The sequence below is a fragment of the Engystomops pustulosus genome, chromosome 3 (assembly GCF_040894005.1).
Source record: "Engystomops pustulosus chromosome 3, aEngPut4.maternal, whole genome shotgun sequence".
NCBI lineage: Eukaryota > Metazoa > Chordata > Amphibia > Anura > Leptodactylidae > Engystomops > Engystomops pustulosus.
Genome location: NC_092413.1, coordinates 83,047,686 through 83,060,222, shown reverse-complemented (window position 1 = coordinate 83,060,222; position 12,537 = coordinate 83,047,686). Strand labels below are relative to the sequence as shown.

The window sequence follows — 12,537 nt, the reverse complement described above, 5'->3', positions numbered from 1 at the left end:
GTGTAATATGCGGGACAGGGGTGGTAGTGAGAGTTTAGCTATATGCACCAGGACCCAGTAGAGTCTTGTTACGCCACTGGACCTGATAATTTCTTTTCTCATTGGCTGAGTGTGCAGTGTATTTTACTTTCTCATAGAAGTTGTGTAGATATTTGATCAACATTATATCCCTCATGATCATCCAGAGCACGTCCTATAGAAACTCACTAAAGAAGGGATATTATCTTCATCGGCTGGGAAACGTCACATGTGTTTATTATACATGAGACTAAGTGTAAAATTGAGTGTACAATGACATTATTACGACCTCTGCCTCCCTCTCAGAAGTCACTCAAATATATGCAATTTCCCAAAATTAATTGTAATAATCATTAAATAAATCATCCCCCTAAGTGTTAATATTAAGTGCATTACTTTTGAATGTATTAAAGAAGATTTTTATTTAAATATATACAGTATATATACAGAGTCCCTAAACTTTTTATATGCATAGTACTTAAATACAGCACCATAACCAACCTCTGATTAGAAATACCGCACCAGAACCATTGATATTTCTTTTGTGCTGCTGTCTCACATAGAGATGCTATTGTTTCTTGTAAAATTTGGAGCAAACAGAGGCACCTCATCTGCTCCAAATGGCTGATGCCCCAGTCTAGATACAGACGGTCCCCTACTTAGGGACACCCGACTTACAGACAACCCATAGTTACAGACAGACCCCTCTGACCTTTGGTGAAGCTCTCTGGATGCTTTACTATAGTCCCAGACTGCAATGATCAGCTGTAAAGTGTCTGTAATGAAGCTTTATTGAGAATCTTTGGTCCCATTACAGCAAAAAATGTTTAAACTCCAATTGTCACTAGGGCCAATTTTTTTTTGTCTGGATCTACAATTATAAAATATACTGTTTCGACTTGCATACAAATTCAACTTAAGAACAAACCTCCGGACCCTATCTTGTACGTAACCCGGGGACTGCCGTACAGCCCTGATTTTCAATAATTGTTACTATCGGGTCTCATTTTCACTGATGTGGTTTGTATTATTCAGCTTTATCATTAATGGTTTGAACTGAAGAGTAAGTCCGCTACATCCGCTGTTATAAAAACAATTGCGACTGAGGATATTGGATTAACTGTTACCCTCCAGGTATATTAGTCATTAAAGGGAGACTACCATCTCCCAAATCACTTCAAAAGTGTGACAACTGTCATGTAGACCACCTTATAAGCTTTCCTGACATATATTGCCTGTTGCACAGTGATCTGTCATTTTTATAGAGAATTCAGGTTTTTTTTTTTAATCTTCATGCAAATGATGCATGTGGGTTTGGGGTGTGCCCATGCTGGTGCAAACATTTTTTTTTCTTACTGCAAAGATACTACACTGTATAAGGCTCTGTGCACACATGCACCGGGCTTCAACTCGGGTGAAGAAGGAAGGAGGGGGGTGGGGGAGTTCTCCTCACTACTCCCCTCTCTTTAGGGAGCTGAGTGGCCGTGCCACAAATCAGGCAGGAATAGGACCTGTCCTAACATTTACAGCACTGGTACACAGTTAAGACACGTTCAGGTGAGACACCTGTTTTTGTGGCTAGCTTAGAGCCACCACATACTGATTCGTCCATAGAGCCTTAAAGGAAATCAACCACTCGAAAAACACAAAAAAGGACAAATACTCACCTCTTCATCTTGATCCTGGCACTATCCGTTGCTAGTCTTGACATGCTGGGATCACCTATCATTTTCATGGGTTCACGCACTCACTCACTGACTACCTGACGTCAGAGAAGATCCTAATCATTCCTAAAAAATAAGTTACTATTTTGTGGTGTACACCTGGCGGAGAGAAAAAAGACTGCCAATTTTTTGGACCTAGCGTACAAAGATCCTAATCCTGCTCATGTTTATGGCTTGAGCTGTCTTTTCTGTGGTCATCAGCGCATGCACGTACTTAACACGCTAATGACACACAGTCTCGAAACTGTGTACCATGGATGTTTGCAGTCCATGAAATGCACCCTACATATATATGTGAGCTATTCATGTATATAGTTGTCAAAGGGAATTGTACCAAAATATGTAAAAAACCATCACAAAAGATGAGATGTTCATTACTCAAACATTTAATGAGTTAGAGGGTGCACCCGAGAAAGAGGTGGTTTTTCATAGAATTGCAAATATTGCAGTTTCTACTGTGTCTTAATCGCAAAGTCCACAACTGTAGCCCAAAACTAGAGGCGCCTTGCAACACTCAATAATTTATTTGGGCTCTCCAGAAATGGGGCCAGTTATCAAACTGCCTCACAAGTTATCATTTTAGATAAAACTATGTTTTTATCCCTTTCAAATTAGCACATCATTGCACTAGTGGCCGGGATAGGCTTACAGGGGCAGCTCCTTGGCTTTTTCATTACTATCTCCTTTATCTGAAAGATTAAAAGAAAAAATTTAGGTAAAAAGCTCTATAACTTCGATATTTCTATGCTCCTACTGTCCCAAAGAATAAAGTGGATGTGTCTTTTAGACCGCACACTGACAGTTTTTTCGGCAATTTAAGTCAACCCCCTTTTCCTAGAACACATGACAATAAACAAAATCATGAACCTGTTAGGCTTATAAAAAAGTTTAACAAGTTCCAAAATGGAAACAACACCTGGTCCCACAAAATATTTGTTGAAGTATATAAAACAAAAGTTTAACTGGTGACAGATTTCAATAGCCTCTGCATGTTGATTTTAAAAATGCTTTTGTCGACATTCTGAATACTTTTATATATGTCATATGCCAGCATTGCTCAGCGAGTGGCGGGGGGATTAGGCTTGGGGTCGCAGCTCCATCGGCCCCAGTCCCTGTCTCATCGATTCAGTTGACATCTCCAATGGATGTGAACAGGGTAGAGACTAAGGGGAGGATTAATCGGTTACACAGGGACTCTGGGCCTTTGGAGCTTTGAAATGTCCCCCCTCCACGTCATGTCAATCGAATTTAGGCCAAAAAATCACCACCAACCTGTTCTCCCGGACAGTAACATTAGCAATTCTGTGAAATCAGCATTCTCCGGCCTAGGCCCAGCCGTCTGGTGGTGGCGTTCTTGAGTTGTTGTGTTATTGTGGGCTGTGTGTAAAGAGCTTCACTGGCTCTTACAAAGCAGAAACCTGCTGCTAACAACTGTGATCAGAGCAATGGCTGCCATCATTTGACACCGATCATCACCCCAATGGTGTCATCAGGTTTTGGGAATTTGCCATTTGGTTTCTATTACAGCCCAGAGCCTCTGGCCTGAATCACTGCTTTTTAGACATTTTGCCACTCATAAAAATTGTTATAAAAATGACAGCTTGTCCCACTGCTTACTTTGCACAACTCTTTATACAAAAGTTATAGTTAAAAGAAGTTAGTTAAAAAAACAAAACAGAAAAGGGTCTGTTCTTCAAGGAGTTGGTGGGGGCATGGGAAGGGCCTCTAACAACTTCATCTAGGGATCACACTTATTATTGGGTTACATCACTTTCATTAATTTAGGGTCCAATGTAGTATGTATTTATTTGCTTTGCAAACAATGCCAGTGTTTTTTAATCTTAATGGAATAAAGAAATGTATATGATGATACCGCCCCTGTGCTGGATTCAAGATTGTATTTGCATTACTCTATTTTGAGGCCACTAATTGGGTCATTATTCTATGTGGAACATTATTAGACATCCCCCATAAGGAGGACAGAGGGGAGTCATATACTGAGCTGACCTTCCAGAGGGAGTTATACTTTTTTGAAGGCAACGAAAAGGGGGAGAGAGTTATTAAACTATATAAGGACATTGTGGAGTGGAGTTGGGGGTGGGACAAGAGGTGTGGTTCAATTTTGAAAATAATGCGCTTCTCTACCTGCGCCACAACTTTTGCTCCTTGCTGTGTGTGGAAAGTTGGGTGGTGTGGTGATAACCCATATGCCCCTTCCACACTTGCGAGTGTGATGCACTGAACTCACATTACACTTGCAGCGAGTACTGCCTTGATTGCCTGTCCCAAACGCTGCAAACCAAACTGAACTGACATGCTGAATTCAGTTCCGGTTTGCAGCATTCCGGGCAGCACTCGCTGCGAGTATGATGCGAGTTCAGCACATCACACTGTGGAAGGGGCCTTACTGTGTGGGCCTTACTAATTATTGAATGTCAGGTACAAATCGGACCAAAATTCCGTAATTCTATTTGCAACTACTGTTCAAAGTGAAAAATTTCCCAGCCGCTAACCAGTGATTGCAGAAAACAGCGTGAATTGCTAATGCCTAATAGCAATGATTAAATACAATGGATCTATATAACTAAATAGATAAATTTGTATTAGAGAGGACTCTACTATTGTACTATTGACAGCACAGCACAGCTCAGCTTGAAATCTGTAGCCTACATCAGTTGAATCCATTTGCTGTCACAGATAGTGAGATGGAATAGCCAATGGATTCATCTGATGTACATGTATAAACCCTATTCCTGTTTTATAACATGGATCCTGCAGATTATACTGCACTTCCATTATGGCAAGTTCCTTTATGATTGTGTTCTCTCTCCTAACAGTCTCTAGATGAACCACCTTTCCTTTCGGTTGGCACCGATGTCAGTGCTAAATACCGAGGTGCATTCTGCGAAGCCAAAATAAAGGCAACAAAAAGGCTTGTGAAAGTTAAGGTATGTGTCACCCTAAATTGTGTCACTGATAAATAGAATACGTAATTCTCTTTGTGAATTGTTTGGAATAAAAAGGTGTTATAATGTTGTGTCTTCACTTGAGGAAGAGGCATACGGAGCTGGGAACCACTGTTGAATATAGACTTCCAGCAATATTAGTTCTCCACTCACATATTTGGCCAACACCATTACTACTATCTAATAATTAAATACAGATGGACATTTTTATTATGCGGGGAGAGGAGGGTGCAACAAACTAGCACGTTACACGTCTGTTACGGGAGTATGGAGAGGGCCCACAGGCCAATACAGGGGGAAGAGAACTTTTTGTTATTAGTGCTACGAGTATTACAACATTATGGATTTTTCTAGGAATGTTTTATGCTCTTTTTTTTCTTTAAAGGGGCTTTCCATTGAAGCAGATTAGGCCCTATCCTCTATCTAACTTGCAGATTGGTGGAGGTCTCAGTGATGGGACCCCCACAGATCACTAGAACGGGGGTCTGATGTACCTCCGTAGCACCTCTCATAGAATCACCTAAATGGCCAGAACAGTGACATGGCTGGGCTGCCCCCTTCATCTCTATCGAGCTGACGGAGATTGCCTGAGTACGGTGCTCATAATCTGTGAGGGGTCCCATCAGTAAGGTAGGCCCTATCCTGTGGATAGTGTCTAACCTGCTTTGTGGGAAACCCCCTTTAAGCCATCCATCAATCAATTCCACACTTACTGTACATGTTATGGTATTTACTGAAGCAGTTACACTTACCTGGATTTCATTTATATTATTTAGGTAACATTTCGACGGGATGCCACAACTTCAGAGGTGCAGGACGATCATGTTAAAGGTCCTCTGAAGGTAATTATTCTTGCTTAAGCTTTAGTGGATTTTATATTTGAACCTCCGCTACAGTATATAATTATCAGGGCTGTTTTACTGTATGTTTCTAGCAAAATCATTGTAGTTATAGGAAAACTGGAAATATTTCATCTTTTCTAACTTCCTTATCTCTATAACATCTACAACAACACTGTGGAGGTGAACCATAGGGTTAAAGGGGGAGATTTATCATTAGGCAGGATTAAGAGCAGTTGTCTATGTGTTAGACTGGCAGGTTACCACCAGTCGGATTTATAGTCCGGTGTATGTGCAGTGTTAAATGCCTTCTGATGTGTGTGCTCTATGCGAATAGACTGCACCAGTCGCACCTATGTCTAACATCTGCTCAATTTCTGCCTTTTTGCAATGTTTTTGCGCAGGAAATTCTCAGATACGTCAATCATAAAATTGAGCAAAAACTCCCCCCTGTAGTAGCAATGAACCCACATTCACCACCTCCTATGTGGTGTAGTTTTGCAATAAAATTTGCGTTCTTTTGAAAATTCTCAGTTGATAAATATGGTGTTGCACATTCTGTGGTGTATTTTTTCCACCATTGCGTGACTGTAGAGTAAAATTTGCGACAAGAACCAAGAAGCTACATAGGACTAATGATAAATCTCCCCCCAAAAGTTTCTAAGGGGTTCCTACACAATACACCAAAAATAGATCAGCGTCAAGCCAAGCACCTCACGCTCTCTCAAACTTTGCTTCTGTCTGGAGCCAGGACATACATGATCCTAATATTTTGTATGGATAGTGACATATCCAACAATAAGTAATCATGTCACATTTTTTTTCTCCCTAGTCAGCGTTCCAATTCCACTCCAGTTGGTATCAGTTTATATTATGTCTTAAATTTTCATTTAAATATTTAACATTACTTTTTTTTTAACAGATTGGTGCTGTAGTTGAAATAAAAAGTCCAGATGGAACTTACCAGGAAGCTGTTATCAATAAGTTAACGGATGCTAGCTGGTACACTGTCGGTAGGTTGCACAGATATTTTTTTTCTGTTTTTTTTTTTTAAGATTATAAACATAGGTGTGTAAATCTAGATAAAGAAAATTACCGTATCTACTAAAGTATAAGCTGAGTTTTTCAGCACAAAATTTATGCTGAAAAATTCTAACTCTGCTTATACTTGAGTCTATAAAAAAAAATTAACACTGTATTCACCTTTCCGACATCCGCTGTAGGTCCGATCCTGCTCCCGATGTTCCGGTGCCAACTCAGGTCCTCTGGATCCTTTTTGGGTTCTTCCTCTACTCTTTGGGTCCCCTAGCGATACTGGCGGCTCACAAACAATGACATTGTCATTTTGTGTGCCGGCCAAGCACGAAGACCCAAAGAGGAGCGGAACGTCCCGAAGAGGAGTTTTTTGTGTTAAAGTTGGGTACCTCGGCTTATACTCCAGTATATACAGTATATAAATAAATTACAAATTAATCTGAATATAAATCTGAACATTCTGGCTCCATATTCCCTAATGACAGATTCCCGTTAACAGTAAGTGTCATTGTAGACAACTTCTGACATGTCATAGTCACATGTTTATTAAGTGGGTACCAGATGCTTAGGTCCCCATTAATCATTAAAATGGGCTGAAAAAGGGCTCCTAGACTTCTATGAGGCCATTGATCACAACTGAAGGAGGACAGCTATGGAGAATTCAGAAGCTGTTTGAAATCGAATTTACTTGTTAAAGGGAGGGAAACTATTTTAATTTAGACACAGATATTACTAGAAAAAGCTGTTAACAGCCAGTCATTTCCCCTGCGGTATGAAAATATAGTAGTACATGGAGGCCATTCTCCTGAATGACTGTTAATAACTTGAAACACTACCTAGTCCGCCAGATCACGTGCTACTTCCATATGGGCGATATCAGGATTGTCTATATATAAATTACATATTCAATAATGTCTCCCCACAAATAACTAATATTCTTTTAACCAACAGTGTTTGATGATGGTGATGAAAAAACTTTAAGAAGATCTTCACTTTGCTTAAAGGGAGAGAGACATTTTGCAGAGAGTGAAGTAGGTATAATTTATTGTTTTCCAAGGACTTTTTTCATTATTTGTGCACTGACAGACTCCACTTTTTCCAGTTACCATCTCCTATAATCTTTCTGCTGAGCATGTTGACGAAAGTTGCATCTTAAAGTTCAATTATAATTTATTTTTTAATTTGTGTTGATTAAAGCGTTTACTGGGTCTTCAATATTGATAACCTAAGCCCGTACAAAGCATATAATGTATAGTCACCATTTACAGTACAGTATATAGCTGCCAGGTTTCTGCTTTTTCACATAATAGATACTTGGTAGCATGGTCCTTGTTTGGAGACATTGGTGATCACTGACCTTTAAATTTGTGTACCTTGGTTTATACTCGGTTCGGCTTATACTCGAGTGTATACAGTAGATAAATAAATTACAAATTAATCTGAATATGAATCTGAACCCTTCAGCTGCCATAGTATATTGTGAACGTGATATTTGAAAGGAGATCTTGGGTGGATTTCTGTTGTACATGAATTCTGAAACCTATTGATTATTCATTACTATTTAGGACTTACTACTTAGGCTCAGTTAACATCTTCAATAGGTCTTCAGTTAGGCCAGCTGCATACCAACGTGCTCAAGTCCATAGAAACAAACCTATGTACTGGTCAAAATCCCATGGACCAAGCACCAAGCAGTGGACAGGAGTCCTTGCATCATAGAGAAATATGTGCCGCGTCTCTGTCTGCCGGACGAACAGCAGAGCCAATACAACCCGCCCTGCAAAAAATAGAAAAAGCTTCATGCATGGAAACGTAAAAAGACATCTGTGACACCACCAAAATACCAATACCCAAAATAATTTGTCTATTCGTCTATCTGTTTTATGCTATTTGAATTGAAATAATGTTTATTTTTATCTTTATTTCGTATGTCATTTTGTTTTGGCTTGTAGTATTATAGTGGATTAGATTGACTGAAGAATAAGTTTAATCGAGTACAGCCTATAGTCCTACACTATTGATCCATAAGGTGGATTTTTATGGGCTTGTAGTAGGGAATACTCTCTTCTTAACTTCAATTACAAAAATCTAGTTCCAATAACAATTGAAAGGGATATTCCGGGAATATGAATGTCTAATACAAAAACCCATAATGCTATAAATAAATCAATATAACAAAACTCAATGTCATTAATCACAAAACGGAGCTTAAATAGTTGTCTTTTATGATTCACAAAATGTTATGGGCTTTTTAAAGTAGGTGGAGTTATCGCCAAGATGGCCACCACAGAATACTACAATTCCCATTAGACCACAGTTCTGATTAACAGCTCCTTCCTCTCATGCTCTACTCCCATTGATTATCTAACAGACTGCCCTGTCCTGTTACCATAGTAATGACATGTAACTGCCATCACTGCATATTGCCCCACTTAGATAGCATCTCGCCACAACACTGGTCATACTGGATGTGCACAGTGGCTGAGTGGGTAGCACTTCTGCCTTGCAGCACTGGAGTCTTGGGTTCAAGTCCCAGGTCAACATCTGCAAAGAGTTTGTATGTTCTCTCCGTGTTTGCATGGGTTTCCTCCCACACTCCAAAACATACTGGTAGGTTGTTTAGATTGTGAGCCCCATGGGGACAGGGACCAATTTGGTATGCTTTGTGCAGTGCTGCGTAATCTGTAGGAGCTATATAAATAAAGAATTATTATTATTATTATTAACATGCACCAGTGCGTGATATACCCCTCTCTATGTCAGTATGACCTGCCACATGCTGATTGCCTTCATGCACATTATCATCTAATCCCCTCCATGTAAAAACCATCCCTCACCTCCAACATACAGTCCCACGTAAAAACACATTGGGGCAGATTTATCAAGCTGTCTGAAAGTCAGAATATTTCTGGTTGCCCATGCAACCAATCACAGCTCGGCTTTAATTTTCCCAGTGCTCATGAATATTTTAGAGGGAAGCTGTGATTGGTTGCCATCGGCAACTAGAAATATTCTGACTTTCAAACAGCTTGATAAATCTGCCCCACTATCCTCTCTTTAAAGGTTCTGAACGGCATTTAGCACGTCCACTTTCTTCCACAAAAACCGCCACACCTGGCTAAAGTTTGTGTTGTAGAAAACTTAGCTGAGCTGAGATACCATGCATTGCCTATTTATGGAAGGAAGCAAACATGTTTTAAATCTGAGACAACCCATTTACATCCACCAAAAAGCATAAAGTTATAAAAATTCACATGCCCAAATTGCAGAGCTACATATAATGCACGCCCTGAATTCTTCCAACATACTGACATGTATATAAAACCCTACTGTCCACCCTGCCTCCTAACATGCAATCTCATGTAAATGCATTCCTCCTGTTCCCCCTGCCTACTAACATGCAGTCCTGTGTAAATGCATGCCTCCTGTACCTAGCATGAAGCCACATGTAAAAATACACCTCTTTTGTCCTTTCAGCCCCAATAAATGACATCACTATTGTCCATTCTCCCTGCATATCCAGTCCTGTCCTGCCTCACACACCTTCACCTTTCTCCTCCATGAACCGACCCCTCAGCACAGATCTCTGAGGCTTATCTGCACCTGCACTCTGTCCCCAAATCCTGATAGGCCCTTCCCCCACTGTGACGTCAAACTTGTTGCAAGCAACCGACTACAGCCAAACCCAACTACAGCCAAACATGGGGGTGATCACATGACCGGGCCAAGGCAGGTGCAGGACATGTGATGTGGACATGTTACCAGCAGCCATCTTCTGTCCTGTGTCCCCACCATAGGGACAAAGTCAATGGACAGATTAAAGGTCCAATAGCATTCTAATTCTTCATCATAGTGTATATCCACAACATTTTTCTGCTGTGGGGAGCACATTTTGAAATAACCAATTCCATATTAGCTCATATTTTAATGACCCATTTGATTTTTAATTATGATTATTCCTGGAATACTCCTTTAGGCTGCATTCACACGCAGTATGGCCGCCGTGCAGGCATACTGACGTCTGCTGGAGAGGAGGAGGAGGTGACCCCTCCTCCCTCCATAGAAAACAGCAGTGCACGGCTGCACACCAGGGAAAAGATAGAGCATGTTCTATCTTTTCCTGGTGTGCGGTGCAGTACGGTGCCACACATGTGTACATCCTTTAGTACCTTTAATAAGCTTGTGCCCCTTCTCTGTACTCACTCTAACTCTGCTATGTCCTTTCTGTAAGCTGTTGCCAAAAATTGTACAGTCTTTGCTTGGTCTGACTTTTGATTTGTCATTTAATGGGTCCTACAAAAAAAGAAAGAATAATCTCCAATCGCAATGTAACTTCTTTAGCAATATATATATAGATAGATAGATAACCAGATTATATACATAACATATTTATGTCCATGAGGTGCTGTTCTGTCTCATTAAATGGAGAAATGAAACCCTTGTGGTCAGGACATTCTTTCAGCTCTGTAGTGTAATCTCCATTTGTCAGGACTCTGGGAACATTGTTGATGTGAAGCTGGTAATGGAGGGACTACTTTATTACAAACATTGGTGGAGAGAGATGGCCAAGTACAAAGGAGAAATTTATTATTTGGACTCAATACATATAGAGTGGCCGCCATATGTAGTATGGCACTGCATGTCTGAGAGGCAAGTGGATAAGTTAAGTAAAAAAAAAAGTTTATAAACACTACTCCAAAGAAACATATAATTTCCCACTTTATGTGTAGGCTGCAATTTACAGGTTAACACAGTTTGTGCAATAACTCCATTACATTCCCTGAAGCCAATGTGCTAAAGACTGATGTGAGTATATTTCTGTTTCAACAGACATTAGACCAACTTCCACTGACCAATCCAGAACATTTTGGAACTCCTGTAATAGGAAAGAAAACAAATCGGGGAAGAAGGTCTAATCACATGTGAGTTTTCTTGTGAGAATTAATCATAATGCCTTTTTACCAATTTAGTATTTATTGTAAACAGCGATAACAGCAGTATAAGATACAGTGATTGATGTACAGCTCCAACTCCCAAATGTACCTTTATCTGCCAATATCTCAGGCCCTGTAGCACCCACAACTAAGATCTTAAAGAGGTTTTAAAGAAGAAATTATAAATTCTTTAAAATTCTTATAAATTCTTAATAAATTCTTATAAATGACTTAAAGGCATTCTGATCAAAAGCTATGCCAGTAAGAAGCCAGAATGTATTGCATGTGTATTTTTCAAGGTTGTGCGAGATGCGTCCTTGGAAGTTGCTACATTTCAAAATGGACACACCCCTGTTAAATTCACCTTATATCAGACCAAGGTGTTTGATTAATAGGATTAATAAGGTTTTTTCCAATATTCCACAGTAAAATACTTTTATATGTTTGCTCATTATTATTTTATTCAAACCCGCAATGGTATTAAATGAGTTGTTGAGGAATGATCAAAATATTTCATCTGCACTTTCTTCATCACATAACATTACTCTTTAATATTCTAAGGTAAAGATTTTGCATGGTTTATGATGATTACTACCATATTGACCTATAGAATTAAGATCATTTTTGTCAAGCAGCCTATTTTTTGTTTTTGAGGAGGAAGCATATGTTTACAGTTACAACATGAACATTGACATCATCATGTGAAGGTTTAAGCGCCAGTGATTAGTGTTTCACTCTGAGGCCTCACGTACATGACCGTAATTGTGTGCTGTGAACTAGCTGTACCAACAGTGGTTAAACACCAACACGGTCTTGTGCAAGAATCTTTACAGAAGCCTTTAGTTCTGTACTCCTGTAATGATTGAGCCGGGCACAACTTCTGTGCCCGCACAATCAACAGGGCTTACCTGTATTTCCAAATGCTGCAACTACCTGCTGATTTGGACTTACAGGTACATATGGCCAGGGACTACATTGTGGCTTTACAGAATACGTACTGGGGCACATTTACTTACCCAGT

General features: G+C 39.8%; 1 protein-coding gene across 2 annotated transcripts in view; it reads left to right on the top strand.

Moving 5' to 3' along the window:
• ARID4B (AT-rich interaction domain 4B) overlaps window positions 1-12,537 on the top strand; it is an 87,937-nt gene that overhangs the window by 38,072 nt on the left and 37,328 nt on the right. For both annotated transcript variants that reach the window (XM_072141251.1, XM_072141250.1), the window contains exons 3-7: window positions 4,580-4,690; window positions 5,485-5,550; window positions 6,470-6,560; window positions 7,534-7,613; window positions 11,413-11,504. In XM_072141251.1, coding sequence (XP_071997352.1) covers window positions 4,580-4,690; window positions 5,485-5,550; window positions 6,470-6,560; window positions 7,534-7,613; window positions 11,413-11,504 — 440 coding nt within the window. The remainder of the gene's footprint in view (window positions 1-4,579; window positions 4,691-5,484; window positions 5,551-6,469; window positions 6,561-7,533; window positions 7,614-11,412; window positions 11,505-12,537) is intronic.